Source organism: Acomys russatus, chromosome 11, assembly GCF_903995435.1.
Source record: "Acomys russatus chromosome 11, mAcoRus1.1, whole genome shotgun sequence".
Taxonomy (NCBI): domain Eukaryota; kingdom Metazoa; phylum Chordata; class Mammalia; order Rodentia; family Muridae; genus Acomys; species Acomys russatus.
The window spans coordinates 41952017-41978134 of record NC_067147.1 but is presented as its reverse complement, the minus strand read 5'-3'; the positions used below and the strand labels follow the sequence as shown (position 1 = coordinate 41978134).

Genomic DNA, 26118 nt, shown 5'->3' with positions numbered 1-26118 from the left:
AATCTGAATAAAGCACTCACCTAATTTAGGTGCATAGAGGATGGTATCTTGCCCACAAGAGATAAAAGGAACCTATATGTTCAGAAATTACTTGCATATTATAAAGGAAACTTTGGCTTTAATGTAGTTTCAAAGAATAAAACAATATAAAAAGTAGATTTTGAGGTATTTAACATGTTTACCCTTCATGAGAATAGAATTCTGTTGTGTGGTAAACACAGTTGTCATTTCTTTAAAAGTAATTTAGAACACTGATTCATGTTTTAAGTGTGAACCAGGCATTGATCCCTTCCTTACTACTCCATAGAAACATTGTTTTACCTCTCATTAGTTCCCTGAAACAACTTATTCTTTCTATGCAGGCATGGTGTCATAGTTTCTGGACCCCAAGGAAGTTCTGTTTTTCTATCCTGGGTCTTATTATGCACACTGCCTTCTTTTCTGGTAATGGTACCTCTCTGCCTGAAGTTGTCTCTGCTCTTTCTGTCACACACCACTGAAGGATGAAAAAAAAAAAATCTGAAAATTTTACTTTACTAAACATTATCTACAACAATAGCCTTAAATCAGAAACAATAATAATGGAATGAAAACTAACAGTAGGTTATTCTTAACAGTTTTTGCACATTTGTTCTTTTTGTTATTGATAATGATGGTGGTGAGGCAGGACATCTCCATGTAGTAGAGTGTGGACCTGAAATTGAGACCTTCTACCCCAGCTCCTGTGTATTTAAATGACTGACATGTGTCACTACATGCAGCATATGTGTTTTTAGATCTGTGTAATTGTCCTTTTAACACTGAATTTCTCAAGATATTGTCTTACCCAAATCATATTTCATGAGTCTAGCCGTCACTGACCAGTCCAGATCGTTGGTTCAGTGTGATATGCAGTCAACTCTCCCTTCTTTTTTAAAATTAATTTATCTATTTATTCTTTATTTCTCAACTGTAGCTCCCTCTTCCCCATATCCCCCCTCCCCTACCCCTGAGAAAAGGAGAAGCCTTCTCCCCAACTACCCATACCAGCACATCTAGTCTTATCAAGGCATCTGTAGTTGGGAGAATGGGGAAATCAATTGCATAAAATTATCCTGTAATTCTACACACATGCCATGGCATGTTCTTATGACTCTCTTCTATAGGAACATATACAATAAAGTTAATTAATAATAATAATAATAATAATAATAATAATAATAATAATAATAATAATAATAATAATAATGTATATTTAAAAATCACAAACATTGGACTGGGAATAGGTATGTTTTTAATTTTAGTATTGATGGTGAATTTTATGATATATCAAACCCCACAACTATGACAATTTCATACAACAAAAAAAAAAATTGTACCTAAAATGTCAAGAGCTTTCATGCTAAAAAATAATGTGGCTTAGGTAGATTCAATTACTCATATTTGTCATCTGCTGCTATAAATCTCCATCTTTTCTGCCTAGACTGTCCTTTTTATATTTTCTCAAATGTCTAACTCTTACTTATCTTTTAAGACCAATAGAAAATGTCACTATTCTGTGACTCTCCCAACATGAATCATAACTCCATTGCCATTTCATCCTATCTCTCTGGAACACTATTTTGTACTTAATACGCTCTTTCTTCCTATGGTAAACTTTTCCCACATGACTAGAATATCGTTTACATTTGCTAAGATGTGAATATTAACATCTTCCTATCACACTTATTTACAATAATATTGTTTTTGTGTCTATACTTAATTTTATACTTGAAAGGGTGTATTATATGATTTCTAGTTAACACTAAATTATTGCCTTGGTCTCCATGTTAAAGTCATAATGTAGATTGTTCTCCTGGATTTTTTTGTTTTGTTATTCTGTTGTTGTTTTGGGTTTTTTGGGAGGGTGTTTGTTTGTGGGGATCATCAACAAAAATTTTCCCCACTTGAATTTTTCTGGGCACAAGTTTCGCTTATACTTCCAGAAGATACTTGCTAAGTTTCTCTGAAAGTCATGAAGACTTATCCTTAGAGTTCCCCTGATGGGTAACACCTGCATCACTACTTCCTGACCCTAGCTCATTGCAGGGTCATGAATGCTCCCAGGGGTACGACACATATTTGCCGAAAGTAGTGTTCTTAAGAGCAGGGAGAAGGGAGCTCTCATTGTGCATTCAGGATACAGATAGATGGCAGGCTAGAGACCAACAGTAAAGCCAACATGAACTCTGGTACCCTCTTTCTCCATCCAACCTCCATGACCTCACTGAGAAAGAACCATCCTCTCTTTGCACTCTCAAATCACCTTAGTAATGGCAATCAACCACTGACTTAAATATGGTTTCAAGATAAAATTGTTTCTTTTTATCCTTCTTGTTATGCTCAAATGACTATTTTTGAAATTTTGAGGTATTTTATTTCATTTTCTAAAGAGAAAAATTGTAAAAGTCCCATGATTGCTTTCATGGGTACACCCTGGGACCACTGAAGGATGAACTTGCTTCACACTGATTTGTATGAACCTGAAGTTTAGGTGCAAGATAAATTTCCATCATCAGCTCTCAAAGATGAATAGAGGATTATTTGCTCCCCTTAATGTACAAAATGTAGAAAACTGAGTGCTTACAATTCTCAGATATCATGATGGTTGGTCACAAGCTAACAGTAAATAAAAAGAAACAATTTTGTTTCCGTTTTATAAATCCAAGGCCCTTACAGAGCATGTGCTACACAGAACACACATCACAACCTAATCAGAGTTGGCTCATCTTGCAACGAAGCTAGCCTCTCCACTTTGACACAGACAACACCAATCAGTTCCCATCACTGTCACCTCAGAAGACAATGTGTCATAGTGGGACCTTCCATCACTCTGATTAGAAAATGGAGTTTTTATAACATCCAGAGAATGACTGGGTATGGAAAATACTGGTACATTTCAGCATTCCCCTCACAAGCCTATTGAGAACAACGGTGATCAAACAACAAAACAGTGCACTGGAACATGGCCATTCAGACACCAAACATGCACTAAGTATGCACTGTATGGGGCTGACCAGGTGGCTCCCCAGGAAGGGCCTCCTACAGGCTAGCCAGGCAGCCTTGGTTGAATGCCTAGAATCCACAGAGTGGAAAAGAGAGAGTTTGGTCCCAGAAATCTTTCCTCTGTTTCTACATACACGCGCTAAATAAATAAATAATGCCACATATGTTTTAATTTCATACTATCTAACTGGCATTAGAGTCAAAGTTCAAAAATACAAAGTATGTACCCTCACAGGTCTTATATTTTCTATCTGTGAATATACAGTCTCTCAGTACACACCCTCTCTCAAATACACCACTTTTTTTTACACCATGATTCCATGCATAAAATAAACAACTTTTTTTCTACTCACCATAACCCAAAACCTTTGAAAAGTAGTTTTATGATCCCCAAAAGCTACTTGTAAAACATTGCCTCTTGTGCCCAACCACAACACCGAAAGTATATTCAGAGGCTCCCGCAGCCTCTGTAGGTATGTTGAGTCATTGGGTACAATTTCATAGAAAGAACAGATGGAGAAACAACAATGTTGTGCTAGGTATGATTGAAATTAGACTGAGATTGTAAAACGTGATTAGATTTGCAAAATTTAAGCACATTTGAGCAGCTGCCTGATTATCTATTCTCCATACGGAAAATACCTTAGTTTTTTATTATTTTTTTTTAAACTAAAGAATCTCCTTCATAGAGATAACACTTAAGACTATCAGAGGGTTATACTTCCAGCTCCCAATCATGATAACTCTTTCTCATTTGTCTTTGATGAGGTGAAATGTAATTGGCATTCATTGAAACATGCCAGATATGGGGCAATACTTCACCATGTCATAAAACAATTCAATCTTTTTTTGTCTTTCCTTTAAATAGTAAATCTAGAATAGCAATCTAGACACCAACAGCCCAGTAAATAACATTGACTTCATTTCATAGTTAAGCATCGTAAAATTTTTAAAGGAAGAAAATAGTACAATTGTTATACTACTGACAAAATATAGATAAGTCATCTAAACTCGTACATTATTTATTTGGTCTTTAAACCTAAAAATATTTTATAAAGAAAAAGAGAGAAAAGAGGAACTTACACAGTTAGAATTTTTCTTTTGCAAACAGTGATATAGAAATGTTAAGAATTGGTGATTACTATCTTTATTTCAATGATAAAGTATGTTTGATGAAAAAGGGTAAAATACATAATATATTCATAATTAGGTTGATGAATAAATTTTTCTTTGTCAACAATTATACAGACCTAATTTCAGTATAGATGACGAAAATGTTTTATCAGACTCATGGTTAGAATTTAATAAACTGCATAACCAATGTCCTTTTCAACTCCTGAGGCTGCAGGTTTTTGATAGATAATATTTCTATTACCTGCTTTTGGAATGGAGTGTGCTTAAGTCCCCAGCTTTTAAATATTAGTCCCAATGATGGAATGCTTAGAATCTTTTATTCTTTCTCTTTTATCTTTGTGCCATAAGCAAATAATGTTGATTTTTTTTTAAATATAGCTCCTTCCAAGTCAATTGTTAAAAATGAAATTATTGGGGTCTAGAGAGATATCTCAGTGGTTGAATGGCTGCATGCCAGTCTTCTAGAAGACCCAACTTCAGTTGCCAGTGCCTACTTATGTAGATCACAATCACAAACTGAAGTTGAAACCTACAAATAGTTTACCTTTTTACTTGTATACTAATCCAGGCATAACTATACAAAATATATAGTATATCAGCATTCTTATCATCCAGAACACATTTCTTTCTTATATATGAAAGGCTAGCCTTTTAGGAGATCTTAGAAATGGCTATTGCGAGCCCTCTAGCCATATGTATTCTGCATGTACATGGTCACGTGGTCTTCTACCTTAGTTGGATGTCTACAGTGTGAATGGCATTGAGAAGTTCCAAACTCTTCATCCTTAGGTAAACTTAAGTCAGAACAACCCTGGTACCACTTTTGTCTCAACCCTGAGTTGAACTGTGTCTCCTTCTACATTGTACTCATAAGCTGGCCGTGCTCCTCAGGGCCTGTCAGAAACAGTCTCTCATTTACAGCCCCTTGAAGATCTGATGACTGCGAACCCGTGTCTCTAATACTTACGTTCTCTTAGATGAAATATTCTCTGTTGCTTTCATGAGGCCTTCGTACAACTCAGTTTCAAGATATATCCCTGTTTTAGACACTGGCTGCTAAATATGCTACAAACGACCATCTTCCTTTAGAGCAAGGTACGTATAACAGGGCGAAACACTGTAGCTGTAGTACTTCATGCCCAGTGGGAAACAGAGCGACTTAATATGCTGAGCCTAAGATGAATTTAACAAGACTTAGAAAACAAGAATAAAGTGTCATGTTGTCATCTCCTCCCACTTAGGGTTTATCTCCCCTCACTCCAGAGTCAACTGAGAATTGTTTTTTAATCTGTCTTTTGGGTGGAAGACTTCCAAGTTAAGTGAAAACACAACCTTCAGGCAAGCTGACTTATTTCTCAAATAACATTGAATTCTGTAATGACAGACATGTAGTTTGGGGGATAGGGTTAGCCATTGTGGAATATTTTGTGTTAAAATTTTTGTACATTTTGTAAACATATATATTCATGAATAGCTGGGAGTTATGTTACTGTTCAAAAGATATGTGACTTCTGCATTCTAATAGATATCATCAACATGCAGTTATAAAACTACACACACATCCATACACATACAAACACAAATACACATACACACGAGCATGTGTTCTCTCTCTCTCTCTCTCTCTCTCTCTCTCTCTCTCACACACACACACACACACACACACACACACACACACACACACACAACTACATTCCAGGAACACTAATCCAAAATTTCATGATGTAAAGTATGAGGAAATTATATAATATCTAGATTTAAAAATCAATTTAAGGAACTTCGTAAATGGCTCAGTAGTTAAGAAAAATTACTACTCTTCCAGAGGACCTGAGTTCTATTTCAAGCACCCATATGGCAGTTCATAACCATCTGTACTGGTACTTCCAGTAGCTTCAACACTTGTTTTTGGTCTCAAGTATATGAGAGATGTGTGTGTGTGTGTGTGTGTGTGTGTGTGTAGCCTGTCACAAACAAATATTCATAAAATATTCAAAAAATAATTCAGTGTGCAAAGAAGGTTAGAGATCCTTTTTGAACTTATGCTTTGATTAAAACATATTAAATCATATAATGGCTTTTTTAAAAAGTTATCATGACCTGTTGATTCACTTTAAAATACCTATTATCTAGTATCTCTCTGTATTTTTCAGAGTCAGATTTCCATACATCTTGTCTGTTTATAACACTCATTTTTTGGCTGCATGAATTTAGGAAAGGGGGACCTGAAAATGAGGTGGACTAAAGTCTCATGCAGTAGCCATCTTTATTCAGAACAGCAGACCGTTTATACTCTGAGGGTTGAGAAGAAGAATCTCATGGGTGAGGTGTTTGACCACAAGCAGAAGCAACATGTGGCCAAATCACGTTCTCCTACAGAGGCACATGAGTCACAACATCAGAAGTAAACTCATCCCTGCCTACTGCATCCAGGGGGAGCATGAGAACACATCCCAAGGACAACTCTGTGTATTGAGGAATCTGAGGGCATGATACCCCTGTCTTGGTCCTGGATCCCTCTTACAACACTCAGAATTCTCACGGGACTCCATTCCTGCACTGCATCCCAACACCTGTCCTTTCCATGCCACCTCTTTTCATTTTGGATTTACAGTATCCGGCACCTGTGGCTTAATATTTATACCTATTGTGTTTCATAAATAATTTTAACTCCCATTCTGGAATTTAAAGATTTTGGAAAATATTAGTTTCAGTTAATGCATTTTCTTTGTCCTCTTATATTTAATTTAACTAACCAAGGCTGGGCATGGTGTCACCTAGCTGTAATTGCCCTCCCCCATCATTTCAACTTCAGGGCAAGAAGAGTTTCCACAGCAAGCTCCAGTCTTATCAGTGCTACACAGAGTGACCCTGTCTAAGGTAAACTCAATTTTATTCTAATCACTAATGGATCATTGACATGGATAAGATAAAGAGTAGGTGACTGATGCTAATTATCCAATGTCTTATCAATGATTAACATACCAGCACTAATCAGCATTTCATTCGTATATCTACATTAATCAGTTATAACAAAAACTAACAATGTCTTTATCTTATCAACCAATAGGATGTCTTACATTAAACAGATTTTCATAACTTGTTGAAAAAAAGTTTCTCCGCTTTCTATAAACATAGAATGGCTGCCGTGTTAGTCACCTACCATTCCCTTATATGCTGAATAAATATTTATTGATCAGATTTAGATATTACCTTTCTACTGAGGACAGGGACTACAGCATTAAACATTTTCTTTCCAAATATATAGTTAGAGCTTGCCACATAGTAGTTGTTTACTGAATATCTGCTCAAGGAATGAACCCTTCTTCCCACACTCACACTTTTCACTGAAGGAAATGAGTGGTTATATCATCAACTGAACTAAGAAAACATAGGAAGAAAGAAAGAAAGAAAGAAAGAAAGAAAGAAAGAAAGAAAGAAAGAAGAAAGAAAGAAAGAAAGAAGAAGAAAAGAAAGAAAGAAAGAAAGAAAGAAGAAAGAAAAAAGAAATATGGCTTTGGGGATATGGAATTCCATTTTGAGTATCTTAAATTTTAGATACTTTCTAAGTTAAAAAGTAGAGAGGCCTATAAAAATTCAAATTATGTAAGCCGACTCTTTAAGATGTGACTGGATTGGTCAAAATAAATCCTTGAGGCCATCAACATTAAGAAGATTGTTTTTAATTGTGGAATTTTTAAATAAATAATACACATTTAAATAACCAATAAATATAGTGAGAGTTTTTATTTCTTTAAAAACACAGAAATGTTATATGAATATGTTTTTTTTTAATCCCAGGTATGGGATATGGGCCTGCTTCAGATTATCCACAGTTGCTGACTATTGTTTACCTTGTGCTCTGGCAGGGGCATGATTTTGCCAGATGCAGATAGTTTCTGCACATGTATGACATTTGGAATTCTGAGGAATCTTGAGAGCATATATAAATGCAAGAACTCTGAAAGGCCTGGCAGCTGATGCTCCCATATATATATATATATATAAATGTTGGTTGATAAAAAGATTGAATAACTTAATTATGCTGCAAAATAAATCTCAAGTATTCTAATATTTTATTTGAAAATTAACACATGATTTTTATGAAATATATGAGTTGTTCCTGAAAATTATATAAAAGAAAAGAAAATGAAATAACCATTTGATTTATATTCACATACATGAATATTTATAAATCTGTACCTATATGTGTGTATAAAATAGACAATGGAATTTTACTGAGATATAAACAAGAATGAAACTATGTCATTCATATAAAATGAATGCAACTGGATAGTGTCATATTGAGAGTTCAGTCAGACTCAGAAGAACAGAGATTACATGTTTTCTTTCATTTGAAGATTCTAAATTCTCTGCTGAGACATAAACTATGTAGGCATATAATACAAGAAAGTAGAAGGTAAACTGTCTAGGGAAATTAAGAAGACCAACAGAACTAGGGAAGGATATTAAGGGGAGCATAGTGTAATGGGGTCAAAGTACAATATATACTTATATAAAAATATTCTTAAGAACTACAATACCATGTACAATAGATATAATCTAATTTTTAAAATCATAAAGCAAGATATAGTATCAAAGTTCCCCTCTAAATAATTTTTATTACAGTAAATCATTACATCCTTGTCTCACCAGACAAATTTCTTAATGCAGTGGGTGGTAGTTAATACAGAGAGTTTGTGCAGTGGAGAATAGGTGACTATGGTTGGCCCTGACTGGGATATGTCTTACCAAAGACTCAGGGAACACTGAAGAGGAAGCAGTGTAAAGAATCTAAGAGCCAGCAGTTGGAAAGGACTGCTGAGAAAGCATGTCTTCTGGACACTACAAGACTCGTTCACTCATGAAACCACTGCAGCTGTGGTTGCCTCCTTAAGGCCTACACAAGATTAACTCAGTCAATATGAATGGAGTAGGGCTCACCAGGCCCCATCTCTAACTGAGGACCTTTGGCAGGTGATAGCAACTGAGGAAGGAAAAGTCCGTTTTCTTCAGTGACGGTTCATGGTAGATTGCTCGTGGTCCAGAGGATAGAGAGTATTACACCCAGCCACACATGTGCACTACTGACAGGACTCAAGAGGAAAGGAGGAGAAAGAAATGAAGAGTGGGAAAAAATAATCAAGTTGTGAACAGAATATAGGTGTCCAGGAGGACTTGGAGTGGAACTTGATTAGGGGTTGGTTATGATCTTAACAGATTGCGGCCATGTAACAAAATACACAAAACTGTTCATTTTACAAAGCTTTCCTCCCTGAAAAATGAGCAGAGGATACAAACAAGTCACAAAATTAGAATGCCAGATGTCAAGCCGGTGGGGGGAAAGGACGCTCTCCCCAATAGTCAGGAAATTGACAGTTCGATCCAATAACATGCTTAAAAGTATTTAAAATGAAAGGAGAGTCCCAAAAATAATAGCATCAAGTGTTGGCCACACAGGGAAAGGTGAGAAGCCATGGAGGCAGCTGATGGATGTTCAGCGGGTTCAACCACTTCAGAGACCTTGCTGCAGCATCGTTTTCACCACAAGCTTCCATAGAAACTGATTATGAGTTGGAAGATGGCTGCTGCAGGCTGGGTAGCCAGGTCATTTGTTAATTGACATTAATTCCAAGGAAACAGGCACCTTGACTGTTCCCTCAAGAGCATTAGAAATAAAACTGTCAGTAAGGTAAATCAAGCATTTAATGTGTTTTCCTTATACTATATGTGATCTTTATAGAAGGGCATATGCACATCATTTTCAGGTTTTTAAAGTGTGCTTGATGTTCAATATTGCCCTGTTATGTCCTCTGATTCTTGACTTCAAGGACACTAGTTATCTAAAATCATTTCCTACAATTATGTTGCTCATCAGATATTAAGAAACTGCTGAACAACTACCAGAAAGCATTTTTAACTAGCCCTATCTTCTTTGGTTGCTTCCTTTTGTTGATATGGGTTTGATTTTTGTTCACACGCTGTCTCTCTCTATAGCCCAGGGCTAGTGGCTTACATACTTCTGATCCTCAGGCATGGGAGTGCTGACATTACAGGTCACTGCCACCACCATGAGCTAGCATCTAAAATCAAATCGTAAAGCAGCAACACTTACCAAAAGAAACACACTACATGGTTTGTAATCGTAAAACCTTATACAGAGGTTTTCTGTGCCTTTTATTAAAGGTTTTTCGGTGTCTTGCTTTGCTAACAATAAAGGACTTCTGGTTTAAAATAAGCATCTATGTAACATTTAATTTTTCTAATATCAAATTATCTCATCTGTAAAATAAATGCCTTTCAGTAAATAATATCCTTTCATCTGTAATACTTTAGGATTTATATTATAGAACTATTTCTTTTTCTTTAGAAATCTTACAAAATAAGCCAGCTTTTCCTTATTTCTTTAAGTAGAGGTGAAGGAGATTTAGCAGCATGAGTTAGGCCTTACGCTTAATTATCAGGACCGAATGTGCCCATTTTCAATGGATCTTAGACACTTTCAGACAGCTGAAAGAAATTTAACTGAAATCTCATAGAACCATCTCAAACAGCTGCAGCTTCCCTGGTAAAAAGTCAGCTGCAATTTGAGAACAACTCAATACTTGTTTGTAATAAATATTCTAATAGTTCTCAATTAGGTATGAAGAACTGAGCATAGCTCTATAGGAGTGAGAAGATGACTTAGTTTCTGTACCTGAGGACACAGGGTTTCCAGGTGATTGGCTGCAATTCTGACGATTTTAATCCCATCTTCATTTGTTGACATGGAAGCAGCAAGGTTTGCCACCTTAAATAAAAGTTACAACAACGAAAATTAGTTCGGATCACTGAGGCAATACAGAAACATTTGCTATTGTGGACAAGGAAAAGCAGGGACACACTTACCAAAAATGCAATGTCAAGAAACATTTTTACCAATATCACTGATACCCACCTCATAAGACTATTCACAGAAACTATTAAATAACAAAAGAGAGCCTCACGGAATCAACATAAAAAGGAAATGCTGGTGAGTGAATCAGTAAGCCTAAGATAGTCTCTTGGTATCAACATCTAACCTATAATAAGACATTCTTATGGGACTGGGTAAAGTTTATCTATGGATCGCATGCTAATAGGTTCTTGGAATCTCCTTTGATTGTGGTTTATTTTAAGGTTGTAATTGTTTTATTATTTCCCCGGGGTCTATTATGCACACTTAAGTTGCATTAGGCAAAGCTGTATCTTATTCATGTTTTATTCAACATCAACTATGCTGGGTTCCCCCAAGCTGGACAAACACAAGATAATTAAATGGTATTTCCTGTTCTTGCTTTTCTACTGTAACTTAATGAACACTATCTGACATTCTGACAGCCAATTTAATTCAGGCACTAGTGACACCTAAATCTATTTTATACCACTGCTTTTTAAAATGTATACTCTCTTCCACTGAAATGGGTGTTCTTTTAAATAATTATCATAATCACCATTACCTAAGCCTGGTATTTACGAATTCTTTGACTCATGATATATCTCTGAGAAATGGTGTACAATTAGTTTCTCTTGTTTTGAACCCCAGCTTATCTAAAATTTTTATTGCTAGCACCATGGGAGCTTGTAAAGAAAACCAGTATTTTTTTTTTTTTCTTTTCTAAAATTTTATTGGTGGGAGAGGGTTGGCACATGCACCAAGGAGAGCAAACACCCTGATGTACTTGTGGAAGTCAGAGGACAACTAACTTGTAAAAATCAGTTTTTGCCTTCCTCCATGAGGGTGTGGGGACAGATCTTCAATCTTCGGGTTTGTTGATAGATGCCTTTACTCTCTAAGCCACCTCAGGAGCCCATGTTGTATTTTTCTGGTCTACACAAAATACTTCATTGTCTCTTTCAATGCTTCCCCCCCCCCAAAAAAAAAAACAAAAAACAAAAAGTTTTTTAGAGATTTTCCGTTTGTCCACTGGAAATATACACCTTGTAAATCTTGTTACTAAAGTCCAAACTAAATTACCTTTCAAGGATTATAGAAATAGGAAATAAGCAATTTTTGGGTTACTATTTTAAGACTATGAACAGAAATTTGAATGGATATAAGTCCTTGCCTTTCTGGCATTTTAATATGTGAATGATGAAACAATTTCTCCTTTGCTCTTATTTATGACAAAATAACATACATACATTATTTAGCCATGAGGCGTCATTGTTCAGTTTATTAACGTACATGAAAATGGCTTCCTTGAAAAGGCCTTTTGTTGGCTTGAAGGTCACAATACCTCAACTTTTACATCTGACACATAATTAGTACATTTGTGAATTATTTGAAAAGGGCAATGGTTTCTGCTCCCCTATCCCACCTCACTCACTGATAGTGAAACTTTTCCAAATTTGAGCACTCATTAAAGTTTAAAAATATGTACATTTTGTAGAATTTTCTAGTTAAGTTAGAAGAACACTAATTACTCTGAAGCTTCAATTTACAGAGAATTGATCCTAGGCAGACATTCTGTCTTTTCTGTTTTTTATTTGATGCTAGGGAGCAAACGCAGGATCTTGTGATGGTTAGTCAAGCTCGCTGTCAGTGAGTCTGGCTTCCTTCCTCTGCAGGGCTACTCTCACCCTTGCCAGCATCCACTTTTCCCCCTTTTTTCTTCCAGTACCTCCTCTCCCTTTTTACCGGAGCCTTTTAAAATGTGGGTGTTGTCTTGAGGGGGGCAAGTTTACTTCCTTTGCTGTGGATCTCTCTCCTTTAGGTCAGTGTTAGCCTTTACCAGGCGCCATTTGTGGGGGTGGGACGTAGGCATGCTATATGGGGATGAAGCTGCACATGACCTGGACACACAGGGGTCTTCTTTGCTGCTTCTGCTTCTCCATATCACTTGTTTCCTTTAAAACGTATCCTTTTTCCTTTCTTGTCCCCTTGGAAAGTAGACATTCTTATCTGGACATTTACCCACCCTTATGCTATTAAAGAAACAATTATATGGATGCATAACAAGGACCATTATCCTTAAACACTTTATGTTTATATTAGTGAATCTGCCTTTTATGAGACTATCTAATGAACATACAAAGCAATTGGAAGTTGGGTTTATGTTCAGTGTCTCTAGCAAGATACTGGTCATAAGGTCATTTTTAATCTTTGATTTTTTTCACTGAAAATAGATATAGATAGACAGATAGATGATAGATAGATAGATAGATAGATAGATAGATAGATAGATAGATGAATGATAGATGACAGACAGGTAGCTAGACAGGTATATATGTACATATATATGCATACATATATATGTATGAATATCTCATCAAAACTGTCCTATGTCAAGTCAACTTTCCAGGCAATCAAAAACTGTTTTAAAAACTATTAGGTTTTCACATGAGTTTGTCAAACATGGTTAATTTATGGTAATAATCTATGACAAAGCAGAGTGGTAAAATTGAAATCTTTTCACAATTTGAATTTGAATGACTCAGAAATGTTTTCTAAAATCACATCAATGTGTGAATGAAAGCTACATTTCTTCTAATAATAATTAGTTCTGTGTGCCTGTTCAGGAAAACAAGCAGAGTATAATTGTGACTTTCTGCTTGTCAAAGAAAACAGCATGTACATAAAATATCTTGTAAAAGTCGCCTGAGGTATTTTGACATCTGATTTCCTTGTTTATCTAACTGTGGCTATGTTTCACAAATCCAAGTAAAACTTCATTATGTAACAATTTCCCATAAATTTTTTTTACCTCACTAGGAAAAATTAGGAATTAAAGAGATTTCTGATTGTGGGAAAGATATTAAATTCCATGATTTTGTTTTGTTACCTATAAAATAGGTGACAGTATCTAACTCACTGGGGTGCCTGGGCAAGGAAATGAGACACCACATGGAGAGGGTTTAAGACTCAGTGGCTCTGGACATGTATAAATTTCCATCACTTGTTTGTCTCTCTGTCATATTGGCTCTCAGCTAATGGCAGAAATAAAATAACTTTCAAGTTCTCAACAGTGTTATAAATTTAAGCTCACAGAAATTTAACAAAATGTCTAATTCAAGAATGGTACCAAAAAGAAAAAAAAAAAAAAAGCTGTTGAGGTAGGTGGAGCTCACTTAGTTCAGAGGCAGAACAATTCAGTCAGAAGCGAAGAGAAGCCAAACTGAATCAGTCAGCTTAGAGAGGAGTTTGAACCAGAATAGTTGAGTTTAATCAGCTATCCAGAGTTCAGAAAGAACTAGGCAGGGTGATTTTATTTATCTGTAAATCTTGGACGCTTGCCTAGGTTATAAGACAAAAGCTGAAACTGAATCCTTCAAGGTCTGGTCTTGTAGACTGCACAGAGGCTAGAAGTTTCCTGGCCTATGCATAGGAATAGTTAGAACAGAGATAGACACACTCTGGGCTCAGCACAAGTCATGTACTCGTGAAGCTTGGGTACGGCTCTCATCTCATTCCCTCATCTGAGGAAATAAAAGCAACATAACAGAGCTGAATGTCATCCATCATTCATTCTTTCACCAAGAAGTTCCTGCATATCTATTTGTCTGTTATATTCATTTTCAGGAGCATGAACTACATCAGGGTGTTTGGTGAGATCCTCATTGTGTGTCTACAATCCCCATAGCTAATTACAATGTCTCTACACATCACCACAGCTCCTAGCTCTCAGTGGGGGAGAAAGGTCACTGTTTCATCTTCATGCAAATCTTTCTCTTGCCGATGGTCATTTAACTCTTGTGTAAACACTTCTGGGTACAGAGATTTTAGTGTCAATCAGGGCAGCATACTCTTCTGGCAGGACAGCGCCCAAATTATGAAATTATAATGTTCTTTTTATAAGGAAATTTAATATTCTCTCAATGAATGCCAAATCACATAAATAATATAAAGTTACACTCATAGAGAAAATATGTAGCAGCAATCCTTAACTTACAGAATAAGGAAAATGAACACAACAGAATGGCCAGTAAATGCCTGTTCAAATGTTTAGTTTCTTTCTGTCAAGGTATCTTGATACAAAACTAAGATACCTAAGGGATATAGTATTAGAATTTTAAAATCAGTTTCCATGTAATTCTGATATACTAGCTCCCCCAACAGAATACACACACATAGCTAAAAAGTACAGAGAAAGAGAGAGAAAGACATACATGCAGAAACCAATGACAACCACAGTATAAAACACACACACACACACACACACACACACACACACACACACACACACACACACACACACACACACACACACACACACACACACACACACCAGTTTTGGTTGGCTTAGATATATACTCTTCCTGAAGATTACTATAATAGGCTGAAATCTACAATAATATGATAGAAAGAAATGTTCAAGAAACAACAAAATCAGTGTAAGAGAAATTCCCCGCCACCACATTTCCTTGTGGTGACAACAGTCTGGGGTACTTGGGTAGAACTGTTATCCCTTCCGCTAAGCCAGTAGTGATGTCTGGTTGTGACTGTCAAGTCAGTCTCCTAGTCATCCCTTGGTCCTAGGCTGGACGCATTCACCACTTCCTACCTACTAGAGCAGCTCTGGTCTCTGCCTATTCTAAACTTTTCATTTTGACTTTATTTATGAGTCTCCCAATAAGGTCTCTGTTTTCCTACTCAGGTAAGCCAACATAATTTTCTCAGTGCTGACCTAGAAAACTAGTACACCAACAATTCCCAAGCCTCATGTTGTTTAAAGTAATGACTCACCATAATTGTGTCTATAGATGGGGACCTCTGACCATATTTCTGATGTAAGTCTTAGATGGACTGGCTGTCCTGGCCTCAGATACAAACTAAAAAGAGCATATATGTGTCAGTTCCTGCACACACGAATAAATGTGTTTATAGGAGTTTTCTTCAGTGACCTCTCAGTGCTTAATAGAACATTTTATACATAAAGCGCAAAAAAGCATTGAGGTCTTAAAAAAACTATTTGCCATCTTTCTCACTTTTTTTTTTCACTTAGAAAGCTATCCATTCTGTTTGAAAGTCATCTCTCACATCTTGTTTCAAAACCATGTCTTTAGTCCAAGACCTAAAGTATAGTTCTCAGACCTCCATAGTTAAAATCCTTAATTCTACTTTCAGTACACATATCACATTCTTTCTAACCATATTTAGCTGCCTGTCAGATAAAGAGCAGGTAAAGAAAAATAAACTTTTCCTTTAATCTCCTGCCAAACAAATTATCCTAAAAATAGTGTTACTGGCTCAGGTAAATAAGGGTTTGAATCGTTATGTTTATGAATCATTGTGTTCAATCTAAACATTAATAATTCTGTTCTTCAATTATAGGAATAATACTTAACTTATTCCTAGGAAGCTGTGGATTTCTCTATTATGTGGCCTCTTCTATTGTTGCAACTTCTTGATTATAAAACATCCTAACTGGTCACAATGTGAACATTAAAACTAAGTGCCATTTCTTCAGATTGTGGAGGAAGAACCCAAGGAAACAAAGGCTGTGGGGTATTAAGTGAACTGTCTTGAACTGACATCAGCCTGGATGGGTACTTTCTTCGCATTTATCAAATTCAGCCCTTGTAGTGAGGAGGCAGATCTGGGCTTCCTTCTCGTTGTGGAAGAAATGAAATCTCACAAAAGCCTTTACAATGATGCACAAAGAGAGAGGAAGCCTCTCAGAGCTCTTGGAAACATTGAGTATCAAAATTTCAAAATCAGTGGCTAAATCACTAACAGGAACTATGCTGGAAAATTTTTTTTCCTTTTGGTTATTATCTTATTTCTTTTATTGGTGGGAGGCAGTGAGAGTTAGATTGAATAGTGAAAAGTTTTGACACATTATATCAGAAGGCATAACTAATATACAGCCGTATAGTTAAGATGTTAATTAGGAATTCATTAATTTATCAATTATAATTGAATATGATTAAAGAGGGACAACTATTCTCAGAAGAGTATTAAAGATAGCAATATTTATGACATAGTGAGAAGAGGATATTTTTTATGAGGCACCACATATAGGGTAGGTAAGCCACACTCTCGGTTACACTGTGACATCATGAACAGCAGGAGAGAGGTTTGCAAGGCATGTTATTGTGTTAGCAAGTGCAGAGGTAATTTAAGCACCTTTATAAGTACCCACTCGTTCAGCCACACAGAGAGCCATGTTCTTACTTCTTAGTGTGTTTGCCTAAAATGAAAAGTAGTTCCAGGAACTTGTGACTCAAGGTAGACAACAGGACACCTGAACAACACACACACATACACACACACACTTATATCCAATTTTATAGTTTTTTATGAGCAATTATACTTTTATAATACATGTGTGTGCATATATACCAATCCTCTATTTCCTCAAATATATAAAAATATTATATATAGAAAGAACACATGCAGCTAATATCCAATATTTTTAAATGCAAATTTGGTCTTCTCAACATCATTTCCTCATTCCTGTACCATATCTTCTTTCCTATAAAATTATGCATAACAAATGTACATATGGGTATAGTACAGCATGAAGAATTAGAACAAGAAAGACTAAATGTAAAGAATGAGGAAGGACTGAGCAGTCAATAAACATGAGTTATGGGAGAGAACAGAAAGCTAATTGTTTTTCTAGTTCTAAATCGGTCATTGATTTTTGTTTGTTTGTTTTTGATGATGGGCCCATGTATAAAATCTATTTGATACTGACAGTGTAAAATTTAATGGAAGTTTACATCTTCTTTTCTGAATGTTTGTTCCTATTATATAGAAGTTCATTGAATTGTAAAGTCTGGGTAATTTTGGTATGTGATGTTTTTGGTTATTTGAACATATTCAATTCTTTTAGATTTATTTATTTTTAGGGATATGACTGTTTTGCTGCATGTATGTGTGTGCAGTAACTGAAGAGGAAAAAAGAGGGTATGAGATTCCTTGGAACTGGAGTTACAGGCAGTTGTCAGCTACCATGTGAATGCTGGGAACTGAGCCTAGGTCATCTGGAAGGGCAGTCAGTGTATTTTAATGCTGAGCTATCTCTCTAGCACCATGTACATTGTTTTTTGTTTTGTTTTGTTTTGTTTTTTTGGTTTGGAATTTTTTATGATAAAATTTATTAAAAGACTATGTATTCCAAGCCAATATTCATTATGTATACCTTTGAAACTTTATTTTAGCTGGTTATGCACAATTTTAGACACTAATGTGCCCTCCTTTCAGTGGATATTTGTGTCTGTTTTCTTCCTGGTTGATAATGATTTCTTCTTCCTCACTGTTGTGTGTGAACCCTTAGATATGTGAGTCACTGTCCATCAGAACTTTGCTCAGAAGTCTTACCTTAGAAAGCTTGTTTTGTTTTTACTGGTATTATATCCCATCTCATACTTGGAATCTCAACCTACGTAAAGTAGGACTTTCCTTTGGAGCATAATCCCGAGTTTGTAAAGACACATTCTCTGAGTGTAATTTTGTTTTCTTATCTGTTGTTGTTTTGTTTTGTTTTGTCTGGTGTGCGTGTGTGTGTGTGTGTGTGTGTGTGTGTGTGTGTGTGTGTGTGTGTGTGTGTGTTTAGATAGGGTGGCATGGAACTGGCTATATAGATTATGCTGACCTTGAACACAACTGGCCAGGTGTTTATTTGATGAGGGGCAAGTGTGCCAGCTTCCATAGGGACAGGACCCCTCTTAAGCTTGCTCATTGTTAACCTCCATTGTCTGCTACCTGACATTCGGTATCCAAACAATAAACAGCTTTTCAAAGAAAGAGTACATGAATGGATACATGAGGCAGTTATGTTAACAATATGCCGTCTTCTCAGATGAAGAAAGAGAGAGAAAGAAAAATGAAGGCTGGATGGAAGATACAATGATAGAAATTCAGTGCAAGAGAGAATGGAGAGTAAAATTTCCCTTTGAGCATCCCTGCAATGTTGGACAAATCTCAGATAGGTAACATTCAGGGAAAAGCTACAGGCTTTTCTTCTTTTCTGCCCTTCATATTTACAAGACCTGTTTAGTGGCTTCTTTCAAGTTTTTTTTTTAAATTTTGTTTTTATTTTTTATTTTTTATTTATTTTTTATTAATTTATTCTTGTTACATCTCAATGTTTATCCCATCCCTTGTATCCTCCCATTCCTCCCCTCCCCCCATTTTCCCATTATTCCCCTCCCCTATGACTGTTCCTGAGGGGGATTATGTCCCCCTATATATTCTCATAGGGTATCAAGTCTCTTCTTGGCTACTTGCTGTCCTTCCTCTGAGTGCCACCAGGTCTCCCCCTCCAGGGGACATGGTCAAATGTGAGGCACCTATTTTAACTTAAACCATCAAACTGAGAACTAATGAACAGCTCCCAATCTAGCTCTTAATTTATTTATATTTTCATTGAGTAAAATAACTCTTCAAGGGGCCTGATGTAGATACCAAATGCTGGTGAGTGTGGCAGACACACGAAGCACAGTGACTCCTGTCCACATCCCAAGGACTTTAGTGTCCTTTCAGGATACAGTGCATCCTTTGCTGCCAAGGAAACCAAGCTCCGAGGCCTGTAGCTGAGTCTGAGAATGCAGGAGCTGATTGGGGATCTCTGATTATAGGCCCCAAATAAACTTCCAGCTAGACAGGTCAGCTCTTCCTCTACTGTTTTAGTACTGTTATGCTAGCCTTGGCACTAACTAAAAACTATTAGGAGTTATATATAATATTTAATTTATAGAATTTTGCTATCAATGAAATTGGCAAGGTTCAGGTAATCATTTTACCAAGTAATAAATATTGATTATATGACTATGAAGCAGGTTGGGAACAGCTAGTGAAATTTTTTTTAAATCAGTAACAATAGAATTAATTTTGTTATAATTTCCTTATTTATTGGTTTAATTTGTGCCTGGAGAATGACACACATGCCTCATGGAATGCCTGTGGAGGACAGAGGAAAATTTGTGGGTATCATTTTTTCCCTCCTACAAGTGAATTCTGGGGTATGAATTCAAGTCCTCGGGCCTAGTGCCTTTCCCTACTGGACTAACAGGATGACATGAGAAATGAATCTTAAGAAGTACAGTCTATTAGAATAGATGTGAAAAAGCTTCTGTCTCTCAAGCTCTAGGCTAAGAAGCACAGTGGGAAGCTAAAGGCTAAGGAATGTCTAAGAGATGACCCTGCCAAGGATCCCACCCAGATAAACTATCGCCAAGTGTCTTAGCATTATTGTTGCTATGACAAAACATGAAGCAATGTGGGGAGGAAAGGGCTTCTTTTGCTGACACATTGCTATGCATCATCAAAGAAAGTCAGTACTAGAACGCAAGCAGGGCAGGAACCTGGAGGCAGGGGCTAACGTAGAAGCCATGGAAGAGTGCTGCTGACTGGCTTGCTCCCCATGACTTGTACAGCCTGCTTTCTTATAGAACAGAGGACCACCAGGCCAGGGATGGACCTCCGCAATAGACTGGGCCCTCCTAAATCAATTGTTACTCAGAGAGGCAATTTCTCAATTGAGATCCTGGTCTCTTAGATGACTACAGCTTGTGCCAATTTGACATACAAATGAGCCAGCACATGAAGAAACTTCAAGTTCCCTTGAACATGGCTTTTTAAGATGCCTCAAAAATTATATGAATGATGAATTCCATAATCCTGTAACAGTTTGCGAATGTAACCACCTAACTTCTCTACCATTGGTTATTTATCTACAGGATGAAGCACAGATTGATATTATGTCTAGGCCTCCTTTCATTCCAACCATTTCTCCTTCCTTAATGTGCTATGGTTAACAAAGTTAGATAGAAATTAGGCAATGGCAAAATCTATATGGAATTCTGATATTAATTTCAACGAAATTTATGAATAAAATATTAGACAACTAAAAATAACTGTGAAATTGTGAAATGCAACTTATCCTATGATTAGAACACAAAACAATACAACTTTCCTAGAGTTTAAGATTTTTTTTCTTTTTTTACATATACATTTATATTATTACACATGTATACAATAAACTACGTGCAGCAAGGAGAACCAAGAAATAATGAAGAATTGTATAAATGCTACATTCTTAGTGCTGGAGGTTCTTCTTGTGTATTTTGATGCTAACTGATGCTTGCTGTCTTTGAGCTCCATCTGTTCCTTGCCTAAGAGCCTAACCTGTTTGACCAATAAAAGGCCATCACACCTGGGCAGGGCAAATGGGATACCTATGGCTAAGGTTTCAGGGCTGGGGGAGACAGAGAGAATCTTGGGAGGAAGAGAGATGGGAGAAGAAGAGAGAAGAAGGAAGGCTGCCATGGGTTAGGTGGAAGAGAAGCAAATGGCTGGCATTGATGGAGGACATACATGGCTAGCGTGGATTGAATGGAGCACATGGCCAGCATGGATGGAGGATTTGGCTCAGATGAAGAACATTAGTAAGTATATGGGGTTATGGATGGGAGGTAGCCTGATAGAAATTATCAGAAGCAGATGGCATGGAATTGGGGCAGGTATGGGATACCTGTGCCACTATGGGAACTAGTATAGGGGATTAATACTTGCCTTGCCCCAGGTTAATTAAGGCTATTTTAAAATATAACAGGTGTCTGTGTATCAATTGAATGCTAGTGGATCAGAAAATTCTGCTGTAATAATAATTATAGTCCTAATAATAAACATTATTAGACCATATTGGGAAATTAACCACAGCATCTTAGTGTTTTGGCTATTTGTATTTGACAGCCTTGAAAAAAACATCTTTGTCTTGATGCATCTAAAATTCTGAATGTAAATCAGTATCTATCATTATCAATTTAAAACATCTATCTAGACCTAAAAACGTCTTAACCCCTGAACGACTAAGCTTAATTGTACAACTAAACTGTCTGGTCTTCAATTGCATCAAAGACTTGAGAAGGAATAAAATTGATTACCTGAGTATGCCAGGAGTGCAGGTTAGTAGCTTTCCAAATGAGAAGATGACAGATACAGTTTGCTACCTGAACAGTCACCCAAAACTCTCTATAACATTGGAGCATCATCTTCAGCCTTCCAGGCCAATTTTTATGACAGACATATTTGTGAGGCAGGAATTATTGAGGACTTGTTTACCCTGTCTTGGTAGAGTTTGGCTGCTGACTCTGCCTGCATCCAACTTGCTGAATTTTAGGCAGAATTTTGTCTGTGGTAGGAATGAGGACATTTTACCCAGTGGCTTGTTTTCCACATTTGAAGCCATCTCCATAAGGAGGCTCTTAGATGCCCTTCATCTTCTTTGAGGTGGGCTGGGTGTTGCCAGGAGTTAAACTATTTCATGGTAAATGAATCTTTAAAATAATAAAAACATCTTCAAATGCCATATTCTATATGTCTCTGAGGTTTTTGAAGACCCTATATATTTTACCTTATTTTTCTATAGAACCATATCTATCTATACCTAGGATGTGTATTCTTGTGATAAAAGTAGACTAGTAATTGATATGACCATGATTTGATCAACAATTGACTTGTATAACTTAATTATCCTATACAGCCTGCAATTCTTTACCAACCTTGAAAGATCAATTCTCAATCTCATATGGAAAAACAATAACCCAGAACAGCTAAAACAGTCATGTACAGTAGAAGATCTTCTGGAGGAATCTCCATCCAGGATCTCAAGCTGTACTATAGAGCAACATTAATCAAAACAACATGATACTAGCATGGAAATAGGAAGCTGATCAATGGAATGCAAGCAAAGACCTAAAAATAAACCCACACATTCATGAATACTAGATTTTTGACAAAGAAGCCAAATCCATACAATGGAAAAAGTATAGCATCTTCAACAAATTGTGTTGGTCTAACTGGATGGCTACATGTAGAAAAATGAAAATAGAACCATATCTATCACCCTTAAAAAGACTGAAGTCCAAATGGATTAAAGACTTCAACATAGAACAAGACACACTAAATCTGTTAGAAGAAAAAGTGGGGAAAGAGCCTTAACTCACTGCACAGGAGACGACTTCCTGAACAGAACACCAACAGCTCAGGCTCTAAGATCTAAAATTAATAAATGGGACCTCATGAAACTGAAAAGCTTTTGTAAAGCAAAGGACACTTTCAACAGAACAAAACAACACCCTACAGACTGGGAAAAGATCTTCACCAACCCTACATCCGACAAAGGGCTAATATCCAAAATATATAAAGAACTCAAGAAATTAAACACCACCAATGGGGTACAGAACTAAACAGAGTTTAAGTTTTGAAAAGCATTTGGCAAATGTAAATCTACCATTACTAAAGCTATACTAAAGTGAACAGACTTACAGTAAGTGTGATGATAAATAGTCAAGCCAAACCTAAAGAATAGACCTGTTTCCCCAGAATTTGGGAGGCCAGATTAAGAGGATATGTATTCAAGGCCAGAGTACGCCACTTAGGAGAACCTAATCTAAGATATACAAAAACCTAGTCACATGCACATGCACAAACACACACTAATACACATACACCAACGTCCACGCTCTCATATATACACAATCACAACTCTGATACATAAACACAGTTACAGAAGATAGTAACAGTATCTGCCCTTGTGCAGAAGACATTCCTCAGTGGCTAAGCGCATATACTAAGGACAAGAGTTCAGAGGACACAACTTCAGTCCCTGACCTAAGTCCTGGAAGAGCCTGTGACTCCAGTTCCAGGTTTCTGATGTCTCTGTACTTCTCAGGCAATTACATAGGTCCCTTCCCCATATACAAGTATAGTTAAAAAAAATAAAGTGTCAACATTGTAAACCTTAAGATAAGGGCTCCATTATTACTGAAGTTGACCTGTATTTCAGACAGGGAGTTAATAAATTAAAATGATTCTAAAAGTTTAATACATATATGTGTGTGTGTGTGTGTGTGTGTGTGTGTGTGTGTGTGTGTGTGTGTTAAAGAAAGAAGGAATAATGATTTTTTTATTCCCAACAACCAATGGTTCTTCCTAAAGTATGGAAGATTATCTGAAAGTATGTTTTTACTACCAATGGTTTAGCATCATTGAATTATGCAAGAGGAACATGGGGAGAATACATTTTTTTTATATCTGGTAGAATCAAAAGCAAAGTTTTGACAAAAATTTACTTTTGTAGTGGTAACCAGTACTGTAAATGTCATGGTAATATAAATCTATTAAGAAACCAAAATATTATGGACAAGTGTGCCTATGTTCATATGCTTTTAATTTAGCTTTAACTATGGAAAGTAATGGTTGAATTATAGTGAAAAATATTAAATTTATGGGTAAAAAGGCTCAATATTTGAAAACAAAACTCCAACTTGTAGTAAATCCATTTATTACATTAAAAGATCTATATTGAACTCAGGCTAATTTTAATATGTGTATGATATGTTATATATAGAGTGTATGTGTGTGTGTGTGTGCTTAATGGAAGGGAACATAAAAGGTGAGCAAAGAAGATTAACAATGATGAGTACTGAAGGAAAACACAACAGGCTAGCAATTAAACTGTAGAAATCTGTTATTTTTCAAAACAGTGGGAGAAATATCGATAATGGCTCAATTAATGAACTATGTCAAGGAGAATTCAATGCATGTTAGAATACTAGACTGGCACAGATTCTAAGAAATGTTCAATGCTGGTGTTAAAAAATGTTGCATGAAAGAACAAAAGAACACAAATATTTTATATATCTAAAAAATTATCTATAGGTACAAACAGATTCAGAAGTGAATATGGAAACTAGAACATAAAAAAATCATAAATATCTCACAAAGTGGTATACATCCTATGAATGTATGGTAAGTATTTTAATCAACTATTGATTTAAGCAATAAATACAAGTGAAACAAGAAAATGACATATTTTGTTTATTAGATTAGGAATTTTAAGGATGTGTCCCTAAGATTCCCAACAATAAAGAAACAAGTGGAAAATAAATATCCAACTTTATAGAAGGAAACTCAGCTCATCTGTGAGAATTTACCACGTGAAATGGAGCAATGATGCCACATGGTCTAGTCTGTTTTTCAGAAATACTTGCTCATGTGAGAAGCACGGCCGTGGGAAAATTTTATTGTCAAAGTAAAGAGAAATCTAAACATTTGTTGGTAATTAACCACATTATTTCCATAAAAATAGAATAAAACTTCCTGCTCCTTTAAACGATTTAAACTTCAAATAAAGTTTTCACTGATCTCTTTGTATGTTCAGGAGGAACACTGGGGTGTGTTAGTTCGTGTCCACCTGGAGAGAGAGAGATCAGTTACAGATTCCCAGCCTATTCACCACCTCAAGCATCGACAACTTCTTATGACGATTATCTTCAAATCCCTGTCATCTTAGATATGGAATACATTGTTGTTCATTATTTTACCCTATCCTTCCATAGAACCTCAGAACTGGCTCTTACTGTAAAACGGCACTGAATATTATTTTGCTTTTGTATTTTTGACAGAGTCTTGCTGTGAGGTTCAGATTGGCCTAAAACTCACTATATAACCCAGACTGACCTTTTCCTCATGATTCTGTTACTTCAAACTGTTAAGTGCTGGACTGTAGGCATGCATATTTGTGCCTACTTTGCATATTATTATAAACAAAAATAACTCCAACTTCCTTTCTTAAATTTTTTTTATATTTTTAAAATTCTAATTTATTTACTTATTTATTGTTTTCTTTTTCTTTTTAACTTGGTAGCTTTAAGCACGTAGTTCTGACTTAGAGTCACGAATACCAAACGAGGTTATCCTGTGCGTCTGAGGGAAACCGCTGAGCACAGGTACATGTCAGGGGTGTATGAAAGTTCAGAGGGGCCATTGTGTGAACCTGTGACAGTGAAAGCTAGATTGTGCTGGAGACCTCAAGATGTTGGGGATGCCATACTTGTGTGACGCCTGCCAAGGAACGCTACAGACCAGGTGTGAAAGCAGCCCAAGTGTGGAAAGTTTGTTGCAGACAATAAACCTGAAAGTGGCTAGAGAACTGAAAACAGACATGGAGATGCAGAACTTGGAGTCTGCCCTGCTTATTTTTGGTCTTG

General features: G+C 36.3%; 1 protein-coding gene across 1 annotated transcript in view; it reads right to left on the bottom strand.

Moving 5' to 3' along the window:
• The window catches only part of Ctnna3 (catenin alpha 3), a 1456883-nt gene that overhangs the window by 504139 nt on the left and 926626 nt on the right, over nucleotides 1-26118 (bottom strand). Inside the window, exon 10 of the mRNA XM_051153175.1 lies at nucleotides 10853-10945. Within this exon, the coding sequence (XP_051009132.1) occupies nucleotides 10853-10945 (93 nt within the window). The remainder of the gene's footprint in view (nucleotides 1-10852; nucleotides 10946-26118) is intronic.